Here is a 12818-nt window from a genome sequence, read left to right as displayed (position 1 = left end):
TGATCTGGAAGGTGTCTGTGTTGCAGAACATGTCCATCTCAGGGACTCAGACACAAAGAGTGCAGTAAAATTATCTCTGGTTTTATTAGACACTAAGGACTATACCTGCATTTTCTACCATGAATATTATTCAATATCATGAATGTGTATTATTCAGACGCATACATCACAAACGTGTATTTTAATGCTGGAGTTGTGCAGTTTGTTTAGCTTTGTGTTGAGATAGAGAACAGCACCTGGCAGACAGAACCCAGGGCAGACCGACTTTTGGAAAGACCCGTATTTCCGGTGTAGTTGATGTTCCGTCTCCTATGATCAGCCGTTAGCTTCCGTTAGCTTGAACTAGCTTCAGTTAGCTTCAGTTAGCTGTGACAGTTCGGCTCTGACCGGCAGCGGATTCTCTTTCGCTTTTTTCCGAGGTGGAGTTCGTTCAATGCGTTCAGTCAAGTGTGGGGGGGTGGGGGGGGCTGCTAGCTGTTAGCCTCTGTTAGTCGTGTCCCCGCTGCCAACAGTGCTAACCGTGCTAACCGTGCTAACAGCTTGAACTGCGCTCCAGTCAGTTTGTTGTGATGAAAACATCGAGGACGAGACGTTAACATGTTCACTCGCCTGCGGAGCCAGTAACAGGTGAGTCAGCTACATGCTAACTGCACGGAGCTCATGCTAATCTCAATGTAAAGTGACGCTGGGGGAAATTTATCTGCTGAACCAGAACAGAGACCAGGCCCCGAGAGAACCGGGAGCAACTCAGTCCACCTCAGTCTACTTCAGTCCACCTGAGTCCATCTCAGTCTGCTTCAGTCCACCTGAGTCCATATCATTCTACTTCAGTCCACCTCAGTCTGTTTCAGTCCACCTGAGTCCATCTCAGTCTGCTTCAGTCCACCTCAGTCTGTTTCAGTCCAGCTGAGTCCATATCAGTCTACTTCAGTCCACCTGAGCCCATCTCAGTCTGCTTCAGTCCACCTCAGTCTGTTTCAGTCCACCTGAGTCCATCTCAGTCTGCTTCAGTCCACCTCAGTCTGTTTCAGTCCAGCTGAGTCCATATCAGTCTACTTCAGTCCACCTGAGCCCATCTCAGTCTGCTTCAGTCCACCTGAGTCCATCTCCGTCTGCTTCAGTCCACCTCAGTCTGCTTCAGTCCATCTCCGTCTGCTTCAGTCCACCTCAGTGTACTTCAGTCTGCTTCAGTCCACCTCAGTCCACCTGAGTCCACCTCAGTCTGCTTCAGTCCACCTCCGTCTCCTTCAGTCCTCCTCAGTCTGCTTCAATCCTCTGCTGATCAACAGTAGAAGTTCAGACTCAAACCAGAACTTCAGTTTTTGTGTGAAGTGATTGTTCTCAAGTTGTTTTACCCGCTGAAGATATTTGAGCTGATGACTGAGACACTCTGCTCATATTTTCATTATTATTTACTCAATTTAATATTTTCTCCGTCACTGTTAACTGGACATGTCCTCATCTCCTGTCTGTTTAATTCATGTAACCTCAGCCAAGTAGATGATGATCAAAATGATCAATAAATAAAATAACCGAGCTGCGTCTGTATCTGTAGAATACTCTTTTATAGTGATAATTTATTAAAGGAGAACTAACTGATGTGTTATAATGATCAACTGCTTCCTAGGGAACAGGCGAATGAACTGATTTTCTACAGTGAACTATAAGTATGTATAAACTCTGTAACCAGGTATAAACATGGAGACGTCCACAGTGTGAGGACAGGACACAGCAGCTGACATAGTCTTTGTGCTGTGAGCGCTCTGCTCATCTGTCCCCTTTTGAATAAAGTTCTTGAATCTGATCAGAAGTCAGTTCATTAATCAGCTGATGGTTGTTTTGTTTTCTGTCCAATGTTTCAGGTCCCAGTGCCAGACTGATCAGCTGTGGAGGTTCATAGCGTCATATGATCTGAGGTCAGAGTTGGACCTTCACTCCAGGAATCCTTACGGCAGATATGCTGACCTAGAATCAGCTGGAGCTGCGAGATCAGTCAGTGTCAGCAGTGTTATCCAGATCAAACGTCATCATGTCTGAGAACCAGGCCAACAACAACAACATCCCTGTAAACAACAACAACAACATGGGACCCAACAGGATCCGAAATCCCAACGTCAACCAGAACCCCCTCATCAATGTCCGAGACCGCCTCTTCCACGCCCTCTTCTTCAAGATGGCGGTCACCTACGCCAGACTCTTCCCTCCCTCCTTCAGAAGAGTCTTTGAGTTCTTCGTCCTGCTTAAGGTGAGAAAAAGTTTTACTGTCAATGCTGATGATGTCAGAAGTTTGTGATGAAGGTTTATTTCGATGAGAGAGAGAGAGAGAGAGAGAGAGAGAGAGAGAGAGAGAGAGAGAGAGAGAGAGAGAGAGAGAGAGAGAGAGAGAGAGAGAGAGGCTTTGTGACACTTTTCGCATGATATCAGAATAAACCTCGTTTCTCTGTTTAGTCCTGTTTAACATGCTCATGAGGAAAATAGTTATGAGGTGTGGGTCTGTCCTGGAGAACATCTTTGAGTGAACTCAGTGAACCTGCACAACTTCTATAGAAGCTCAGTGATCGTGTGTTTAATCTGACAGATTCAAAATCTGTTGCTCAATCAGATTGTCACAAATACAGACTTTTCTCACCAAACACATGAATCAGAGTACAGACTGCTGCGTCACCGTACAGACTGCTGCGTCACCATACAGACTGCTGCGTCACCAAACAGACTGCTGCGTCACCATACAGACTGCTGCGTCACCGTACAGACTGCTGCGTCACCGTACAGACTGCTGCGTCACCGTACAGACTGTACAGACTGCTGTGTCACCGTACAGACTGCTGCGTCACCGTACAGACTGCTGCGTCACCATACAGACTGCTGCGTCACCAAACAGACTGCTGCGTCACCAAACAGACTGCTGCGTCACCAAACAGACTGCTGCGTCACCATACAGACTGCTGCGTTACCATACAGACTGCTGCGTCACCGTACAGACTGCTGCGTCACCATACAGACTGCTGCTTCACCACACAGAATGCTGCATCACCATACAGACTGCTGAGTCACCGTACAAACTGCTTAGTCACCGTACAGACTGATGCTTTGAGTCACTTCAACTGAAAGACAGGGTTACACTTGAACAAATGTCAGTTTGATAAGAATGACCTAAATTGACATAAACCATCATTGACAAACATTTATTTAATGTCTACTTTTTTATTTGGTCCATGTCCTATCTGCTAACATGGAGGAGGGTTTATGACCTATACTGCAGTCAGCCATCAGGGGGGCGATCCAAATGAATATGCTCCATGACGTTCATCTTTTCACATTTAAAAGCTTTAGTAGAAATGTGTTCGATGAGAACAGTGAAAGGTAAAGTGAAGATCCTGGTCAATGTTGGAGTTTCACTGTGAGAGTAACCACTCTTCCTCCTCCCTCTTCTTCCTCTTCGTTCTCCCCCTCAGGCACTATTCGTCCTCTTCATCCTTGCCTACATCCACATCGCCTTCTCTCGCTCGCCCATCAACTGTCTGGAGGCGGTGAGGGAGCGCTGGCCTCGAGATGGGATCCTGCGGGTGGAGATCCAGAGGAACTCCAGCCGGGCCCCTGTCTTCTTGCAGTTCTACGACTCCAGTGGCCTCCAGGAGGTTCTAGAGGCTGAGGGGGAAGAAGGGGTAGGCCTCAGTCTGGCAGCGCTGCAGGAGGAAGACGACGAGGAAGAGGAGATGACTCTGGACATGTTTGACAACAGTTCGGTGCAGGTGAGTTCCAGGTCCTCAGCATTGTTTACTTTATAATGAATCCTCTACACCCCTGAATATGAACAGAAGAGTCGTTTAGACCCAGAACCTTCCTGATCTGGTTCAGGTTGTTTGTCACGATGTGGTAAACATCAGTCAGGGTTCCTACGGTCATGGAAAACCTGGAAAAGTCATAGAATTTTAAAATGTGTTTTTCCAAGCCTGGAAAAGTCATGGAAAAACATGTAATCCCAAAAGTCATGGAAATTTGTTATATTCATATTTTCATGTCATTCATTTACACTGAGTTTTAAACAATTAAAATGCTTTTAAAGAAATATGCTCAAAATATAAGCATGCACACTTGGGTTTGTGTCATTTAAGGTATACTGTATGCCTTGGAATTCTCATTGTTGGTTTAAATACTACATTTTGTCACTTTTTCGCGTATACACAGAGATCTCACATAATGTTCGGTCATGGAAATTTGGTTTAAATTTTTGAAAAGTCTTGGAAATCTATTGGTCAAAACTCGTGTGAACCCTGATCAGTAAACATCGGTCAAACATCTGGGGCCTGAACTATGAAGCGATTTCGACATACCGTGGATACCTTTCCGGTATTCAGATGAACTTAACCTAACAGTCACAGTCAGGCTAAGTGGTCCCATGAAGCTGGAAATCAACTCTCAGTTAGCTCAGGGTTTCCTCTAGATATGAGCGTGCTCGCGAAAGGGGCGGGGTTTACTGCATATGATAAATCATAGTCATGGACAGCTTGACTGACAGCAGAGCCTCATTTTTCTCAGCGAGGAAAAACTGTTGTATTCGAAAATATGAGGAGAACAAAGAACAGCTGGTAAAACATCTCTGATCGTGTGAATTCTTAAGTAACATGACCCCGACGTGTTAACGTGTGTGAATGAGATAATAACAACCCAGGGCCGGTGTAAACTATCTGTGCCTTATTCCAAATAATATTTAAATTGATAGTTGAGCGAAAAAATTCAAATTCTTTAATTGTTTTATTTTTATATTATTATATATTTTTTCATTAAATATCTGTTAAAGATATTCTAAACATTAGTAAACAGCAGAGACTTACACTGACCACCAGCAGGTGGCGCTGGTGTTATTGAGTGCAGGAGCAGATTACCACTACCTTAACCTTCTGATGTGTCCTATGATCTGTTTGCTCTCTGCTGCAGTTTGAGCTCGACATAGAACCTCGTCTGAAGCCATCTGTGGTTGGAGGAGGAAGAGGAGTAAACGACAGTCAGGACGTATCGTTCAGTCAGAACACTAAAGGTATGAAGTTGCTGAAGACCTCACTGTCTGAGGTGGAGATGAAGACCAGAGCAGGTAAACATCTCCTCCTATTCCTCCTTAATGGTGAGGATTGGATCTAAGGACTGTATGTTGGAAACTTCTTCTTGATTCTGTTTCCAGCTTTGCGTCGGGTTTCTCTGTTAAGACTCGGACGACTTCTCTCTTTAAAATCCTTCAATGAGCAACAGCACAGACCTACAACAGGCTGGGCATGTGTTTGTCTGATGTTTAGTAGGATGTGTGTGTGTGTGGTTCTGCAAAGAGAAATTATTATAATAATTTGAGTGATCGAACACAGTGCCACTATATAACCTAAATGTCAAGCTCTACACAGACTGTAGGTCAAGCATAAACATATATACACGTATATGTAGTTTACTGATAAGACAAAGTAAACAACTCACAGGTCTCAAGGACAGACAGCTGTCAGCCTCCACTCGCTTCTCCTTATCCGACCTCACTCACCCTCGTGAATGTGCGTTCCCACTGCAGGTGTGTGGTTGTTCCTACCAACCCTCGGAATGTGCTGCTGATTGACATCCTTTTACAATCCTTCCTCTTCCTCTTCTTAAGCCTGAAACATGCTTCTGCGGTTTTCACGGGCCCGTAAGCGCAAGAGCCCTTCCGGGTCCCTTACGTGCTTCTGTTTCCCTCCTTACGCGCTGACGGGCGTCGCCCCACTTTTCTAAAATTTACGGCAAAGCTCCGCAAGCTCACTCAGCCCGCAAGGCTGTGATTGGTCTGCTCTACATCCCTTCTGGAGCTGCATTTCCAGTTTCATGCCCCATAATACAGCAGAAACAACGGAAGATTTTAAAAAGAAGAATGGACAACCGCGAAGAACTCCTGTCGGAAGAGGTCCGAAAATATGAGCACCTTTATAACCCGTCGATGTCCGGTTGATTTAATGGCCGTACAGACCACCTACGCCTCAGTCTCCTCTCCAGTCGCTTTTCCTGATGACTAATTATAAGAAGTTGCTCTTCAATGTCCAGCAGCTCCATCTCAATCAATTGTGGTTAGGTTGGAATCGTGAATACACTCTCTGCCATGGTTCACCGTGTGTTTGTAATGGAGAACACGACTGGTAGAAGGTAAATAAACAGTCAACAACGATTGCCACACCCACAAAGAAGGCATCTCTCAGGTCGTATTCGACAAAAAGCATTACTCCGCCTAGTGTTCTGGCGCGGAATTGCTTTGTAAGACGCGCAACGGTTGGGGAAGCATGAATGAAAACGAGTCTTGCGCCACAGCGGCGTGAAAAGACGTAGACTCAGTCGCAGAAGCATGTTTCAGGCTTTACTCCATCACCTCCTTTTCTCCTCTGTAAACAGCTGAACTTGTAGTTCACACCAGCAGGGGGCAGCAGTTGTTACAAAGAAACAAAATAAGTTGCATTAGATCAACTTATTGATTGCTTGAGCTTAGCTTGAGCTTAGTTAGTGCTTGACTGTTAATCAGTCCCATTTATTCTGTAACATCACATTAAATACTAAGTCAATTGAAATGTAACATTAAGAAAGAATCCATCCTAAATGATGCCTCCTAGTCTTCATCATCTTCATCATGCCAGTGTCAACCAGGTTCTGCCTCTGACCTGAGATTTGTTGTTGTTGTGTTTCAGTCTGGCCTCAGGAGGAATACATCGTGGAATATTCTCTGGAGTACGGTTTCCTGCGTCTGTCTCAGAGCACGAGACAGAGACTCAACATCCCTGTCATGGTCGTCACGTTGGGTAACACACCTGATATTCACCTGAAATACACACACGTGACACACACCTTAACACCAGCAGCAGCATGCACTGTCTTAGACAATGGTCTCTGTTCAGATCCCATGAAGGACGAGTGTTTCGGAGACGGATTCAGTCGTTTTCTGCTGGATGAGTTTTTGGGATACGACGACATCCTGATGTCCAGCGTGAAGGCGCTCGCGGAGAACGAGGAGAACAAAGGTAGAGAGACACTGAGAGAGAGCAGGAACATGTACATACATCATTAATACCAACAGCCTCAATAAATGTATAAGTCTAATGACTGTTGTCGTCGTGCAGAAGCTATACGTTTTTTGATTTTAAATGTGTGACTATAGAACCTGAGTTTTCTGCAGGGTTCCTGAGGAACGTGGTGTCTGGAGAACATTATCGTTTCGTCAGCATGTGGATGGCAAGGACCTCGTACCTGGCTGCCTTCGTCATCATGGTCATATTCGTGAGTAAACGAGTCAGAATTCAACTGTGTACGTCAGATTTTAAAAACAGAACACACTATGTCAAATCTGACTTTGTAATACTACTGTGTTATTATTATTCTCTTCGTTATTCTATTGATCGATGTTTTATTTATTTGATGTCTTGTGGTTCTCAGACTCTGTCCGTGTCTATGCTGCTCAGATACTCTCATCACCAGATCTTCGTCTTCATCGGTCAGTTTGTTGTGAGATGTCACATCTACACTAATATAGTCCAGTACACTTTTATATGATCCAGTCCAGTTTAATATAATATATTTTACCTGAATGCAATCCAGTCGTGTTTGATATGATTCACTCTAATGTAATCCAGTCCAGTTTAATGTTATCCAGTCCAGTTTAAGCCAGTCCAGGTTTTCTGGTCTCAGGGGTTTACATGTGGACTGAGATCTTTTAAACCCATCCTCTCAGGATCAGGGTTTTGTCTTGATCTGGATTCTGTGTGTCCTCCTCAGTGGATCTGCTTCAGATGTTGGAGATGAACATGACCATCGCGTTTCCTGCAGCACCTCTGCTCACGGTCATCCTGGCCCTCGTCGGTAAGTTCACCTGTAATCAATTCAGTTACATTTTATTTGTATAGCTTTAAATTCAAACAAACATTAACTCAAGACTTTAAATAGCGAGGTCCAGATCCAGACCTTCAAAATATAGAGAAATCACTCAGGATCCGTCGGAGTCCTTGGTCAGTCTCCGGTTCTGTGTCAGACCAGGGACCAGTCCTACGAAGCTCGTTCACTTGTTATCGTGGTACATCATCATGGTAACCTGCACTGAGCAGCTGACCTGCTCCAGTTTCAGTTGGAGATAAGAGATCAAACAGTATAAAGCTCCGCCCACTGAGCAGCCCTTCCTTTGAACCATGACATCATGTTCTTAGAGGATCTGTGGAGCTGGTGTGGTTCGAGTCTCTGAGGAGGACCAGGGTCTTCAGAGACCCACAAGATCCTCTGAGCTCCTCTGATGAGTTTCTGATCTAGATTCTCCTCAGAGGATGAACCTCTGTCAGCTGCTGGAGACCAACAGAACCAGCCTGACCCGTAAAGTGCTCCCAGTACCACAGACTGCATCCGTTTCACTTACTGGTACTGATGCACTGGGAGTGTTAGTGGAGGAGAACTTCACATACTTCAATACTTTGATCCTTCAAGGAGCTTCATCCTGTGAAATAAATATTAATTTGGGGACAGATAGTTTACACATTGACCTTGTGACAGCATCCCGAGGTCCAGGTCAGGTCGGATGTATTCTGCTGCTTTTGATTCAGAATTTTTGCGTCAGATATTTTTATCCCTGAATTCTTGAACCTTTGCTGACGAGATGTCACTTCCTGTGGTCAGGTATGGAGGCCATCATGTCGGAATTCTTCAATGATACGACCACGGCCTTCTACATCATCCTCATCGTTTGGTTGGCTGACCAGTATGATGCAATCTGCTGCCACACTAACACCAGCAAACGCCACTGGCTGAGGTGAGTCACATTACCAATATCGTCTAATGCCATTGGCTCCATTTAAACCAATGACGGCACACAATGAAACATCCCTTTAAACCTTTTATATACCTGTAATGAGCCGGGAAAAACCCTTGTCTCTCAATCTAAGGGGAAAGTTAACAGTGTTTTTTCTGATAAGGACGATATCACATTATGACAAATACTTCTGTCTCTCTCTCTCTCGCTTTCACAGACTCGGCTGACGTCTCTGACTCGCTACAGTTTAAATGTTGATTTGTTTGAAATGACGCCACAATATCAACACTGATCGTCACATAAGGATTTATACTTTTCTTATGAGTTAAATCGTCAGAGCAGAGTTTTCTTGCATAGGATGTAGAGAGAAGGGGCTGTCGAGAGGAAGAATGAACTGGTCTGATATCCATTTCCGAGCAATCTTAGAGATGACAGCCAATATACCGATGTTCCTGTAATAACAAACAGCTTCATGATCACCAGCTTTGAAAATGGGTGTCACTATAGCTGCTTTCCTGTGTTTGAAAGATTCCCTGGGAAATGGATAAATTGATTACTTGACAGGTAGGACCTGCAAGTGGCTCTTTAACTGTTTTTAGCAAAGAAGTATCTGTCTTAAAAGAGGTTAGCTAGTTCTCACAGGGTTAGGGTTATCTAAGTTCAACTCTAACTGCTCTCCTGATTTGTGGTTCAAAGTAAGCCTTAGTCTTTCTCAGTTCCTTAATCACCTAAACCTAACCCTAGCATAATAAATTTAGTTTATCACATTCTAACTGTTTAACCAGGGCCACTTTCTTGTGGTTAGTAATATGTATTAATATATAAACTTCAGCCCAGTAAGTCTCCTTTAGTGCATTTTCAAAATGATCCAGTTCCCCTCTTGGAATTCTAAACTGCCCAAGCTGTTCAGAAGTTTGAAAATAAACCTAGTCTTTGTCAACTTCCTTACCATAAGTTTCAAGTTATGATTAGACAGACCCGTAATCATATTATAGGTTTTGACGATTCTTTCAGGCTTATTACTGAAAATCAAGTCAATCTGAGTTTCTGAGGACTTGGTTAATCTCATTGGACCTTCGACTGACTGGTTTGAATCTTAACTGGATGAGAACTGATTTAGGTTTTTCCTACTTGAGTTATCATACCAGTTGGTATTTTATCTCCCATCAGAAGACCTTGAAAATACTCTGCAGTTGGTCATAAAATATTACCTGAAGAAGGAGGGAGGAACTTTTTAGGTTACTTTTAGTCCAATACCTTTGAAACTGATTCAAGATGGCTGCTGTATTTGCTCATATTGGAACTTATCTCTTACATATTCATCATATATTCATCATCAAAAGCATTACTCCACCACCTTTACCTTCAGGTCTATCTGAAGAACTCATGTGCCATGAGAGCAGGACTTTGATGTAGTATATTAGCAAAGTTCAGAGAAGTCTCAATGACATATTTTTGTCACATGAGTCTTCTTAGCGCCCGCGCTACTCCTGCTGGGCCGGGCCTTCCGAAGTCGCTGCTGCAGCACGAACCTCCACTCCCGGCCTGTCAATCACAGACTGACACGGGGGTTAGGGTCGTCCAGGTGAACCCGGACAGCCGGTGCAAACAGGAGGGTTAGAGTTGTGAGCATTCCTTCAGAGTCGGGTCAAGGCTGAAAGCATCGTTGAAGCCGCTGGTGCTGTTGTTCTGTCAGCTATGTTGGTAATTGACTTTATTCGGCTGTTTATTGCTGATCTGATTGTGCCAGGATGGGTAGATGAAGGTTTCTAGCAGAACATGTATCTCCAGAACATTTTGAGTGAAATGGTCACGGCTATATCTTGAATTGATCCAACAGCTAATGCCTGTCTCGTTGTTTATCACCGAGACATGTTCCCTAATAGTTTTGTTTGAACAGATTGAGAAATCAGTTTGTAGACAAGCAGAGCTGTCAAACCGCCATGCTTAACTTCTCCTGGTCGTGTTCTCATGTTTATCTCTTCATGTCCTCCAGGTTTTTCTATCTGTACCACTTTGCGTTCTACGCCTACCACTACCGGTTCAACGGACAGTACAGCAGCTTGGCCCTCGTTACGTCCTGGCTCTTCATCCAGGTCAGAACCATCATCATTCTCAACAACATCAGACCAAACCTCTGCAGAACCAGATTATCTTCAGGAGAGCCAGATCATCAGAATCAGGAGACATATTGCCATGTGTAATGTTTACATCACATCAATGTCACTAACCGTCCATCTTCCCTTCCCGTTTCCTCCAACTCCTTCCTCCCTCCTTATCTTCAGCACTCCATGATTTATTTCTTCCATCACTACGAGCTTCCTGCGATTCTTCAGCAGATCAGGATCCAGGAGATGTTACTTCAGAACCAGCAGGCGGCTCAAGCGGCCAATCAGACGGCGCTGCAAGACAACCTGAACAACAATGACACCGCCGCTGCAGGACCAGCTCCTGCTGACACAGCCCAGCCCCGCCCCCCCAGTACCCCACAGCCCCCGGCCGACCTCCAGCCCCCCCCCCTCTCCTCTCCAGCAGGTGGTGGGGGCGGGGAAGTGAGGTCAGAGCTAAACTGGGTCGCTCACACAGCTGCCATCATCTCCGAAGCTCTGTCCTCCTCCGCCCACAACGTCTCTCTCGAGTCGGTCAGTGCAGTTGCTGCAGCTGGAGGTCACGGGTCGGCTGGAGGTCACGGGTCGGCTGGAGGTCACGGCTCGGCTGCAGAGATCAGTGTGGTGGCTGAGTTCTGGATGGGAGGAGTGGCTGAAGGGGGAGGAGGGGGTGAGGATCCAAACGTCTCAGTAGAAATTAAAACCAGCGCAGGAGGCGTAGCTGAGCCTCCACCAAGCCATCCAATAGGAGGGCTGCAGACAGAGGCGGGGCCCCCTCAGACAGACTGCCCCCCCTCACAGAGTTCAGGTACAGACTGTCGACCTCATCAGACGTCGTCACTGACCTGAAGGTCGTCGGCCGCCTGACGTCATCTCCCCTGTCGGACCCTGTGCCTCCGTTTGTCATGATTACTGATTGATCATCTGACCTTTTTAATGTAAACAAATTCCTGAGTCATGCTCAGTTTAATTCTGAATTCAGACGTGATTCAGTTACTATGGAAACAAAACGTGAAGCTGAGACTAGCCGTTTTTAAAATATCACCATGGTGACGGTTTAAGGAGCTCACATTAAATTATCACCATGGTGACGTAAACAATCGTTTTGAGTTTGATTATTTTCTAGTTTTTCTTCTTTCAGGCGAAACAATCGATCAACAACTGAAGTAATTGATCGTCTGTGAATCACAAACATTTAATTCAAGTTCCTGTTTGAAGCCGAAACAAAGTTATCGAGTGGTCGTTAAGTTTCACGTCTTGAGTACGAGCCAATGGAGCTGAGGGGACAACATACTTCACCCGATGACCAGTTATTGATCAGTGACTGTGTGTTGATCAGCTCTGGTTCTGACAGATTGAGGCACAAACTCTGAACTGTGTTGATTTTTGTTTCCACCTGCTTTTATTTAGAAGAAAGACTTTTAGTAGAGGACGTTTGTTTTGAAGGGTGGATCAGGAGTTCCAGTCAGAATCGATGCCTTATCAATAATATCTGGACTATGAACATCTTCTCGATGTCAGCAGCAGAGCAAGATGATGCCGACTGTGTCACACCTCAGGCCCCGCCTCCAGGGAACGAATCAGTGGCGTGCATAGCGGTGAAGGACCTCGCTGTCTGTGCTGCGTTCAGGGACTGAAGTCAGGAAACGCTCAACGTCAGTTCGTCATCTTTGTCACATCTGGTCTTTAATATTCAGCCGTCCTGTGATTGGCTATTTCAGACGTTTAATCACAAACATGTTAATTACAGCCCCACCCACTGCTGAAGTCTAACACTGACGTGAGACCGGGTCAGTTGGTTCAGGGGCGGGGCCTAAAGTGTGACATCAGTGACAGACACTGAGCAGGCGTTCTGCTGGTCGTCAGTCTGAAACCCATCGTCTGTTTAACCAGTAAAATTTCACATCACTTCACATCTCGACTCT

The 12818-nt window shown here is 45.2% G+C and overlaps 1 protein-coding gene across 2 annotated transcripts; it reads left to right on the top strand.

The window, feature by feature from the left end:
* The first annotated feature begins 281 nt into the window (after positions 1-281).
* Positions 282-12806, top strand: tmem259 (transmembrane protein 259). Of its 2 annotated transcripts, XM_062395699.1 has the most exons (12): positions 283-627; positions 1863-2245; positions 3456-3752; positions 4939-5038; positions 6687-6797; positions 6894-7016; positions 7172-7272; positions 7429-7486; positions 7768-7851; positions 8653-8785; positions 10782-10881; positions 11071-12806. In XM_062395699.1, the coding sequence occupies exons 2-12, from the start codon at positions 2030-2032 to the stop codon at positions 11740-11742; spliced, it is 1995 nt and encodes a 664-aa protein (XP_062251683.1). In that variant the 5' UTR covers positions 283-627; positions 1863-2029; the 3' UTR covers positions 11743-12806. The 2 variants fall into 2 exon arrangements, with proteins under 2 accessions (XP_062251684.1, XP_062251683.1); XM_062395700.1 differs by lacking the exons at positions 10782-10881; positions 11071-12806 and having other exon boundaries at positions 282-627; positions 8653-8789.
* The last annotated feature ends 12 nt before the right edge of the window (positions 12807-12818 follow it).

Source organism: Platichthys flesus, chromosome 9 (assembly GCF_949316205.1).
Source record: "Platichthys flesus chromosome 9, fPlaFle2.1, whole genome shotgun sequence".
In the NCBI taxonomy this organism is placed as follows: Eukaryota; Metazoa; Chordata; class Actinopteri; order Pleuronectiformes; family Pleuronectidae; genus Platichthys; species Platichthys flesus.
The sequence above is the reverse complement of the archived record's forward strand: the minus strand, read 5'-3'. Positions and strand labels throughout refer to the sequence as shown.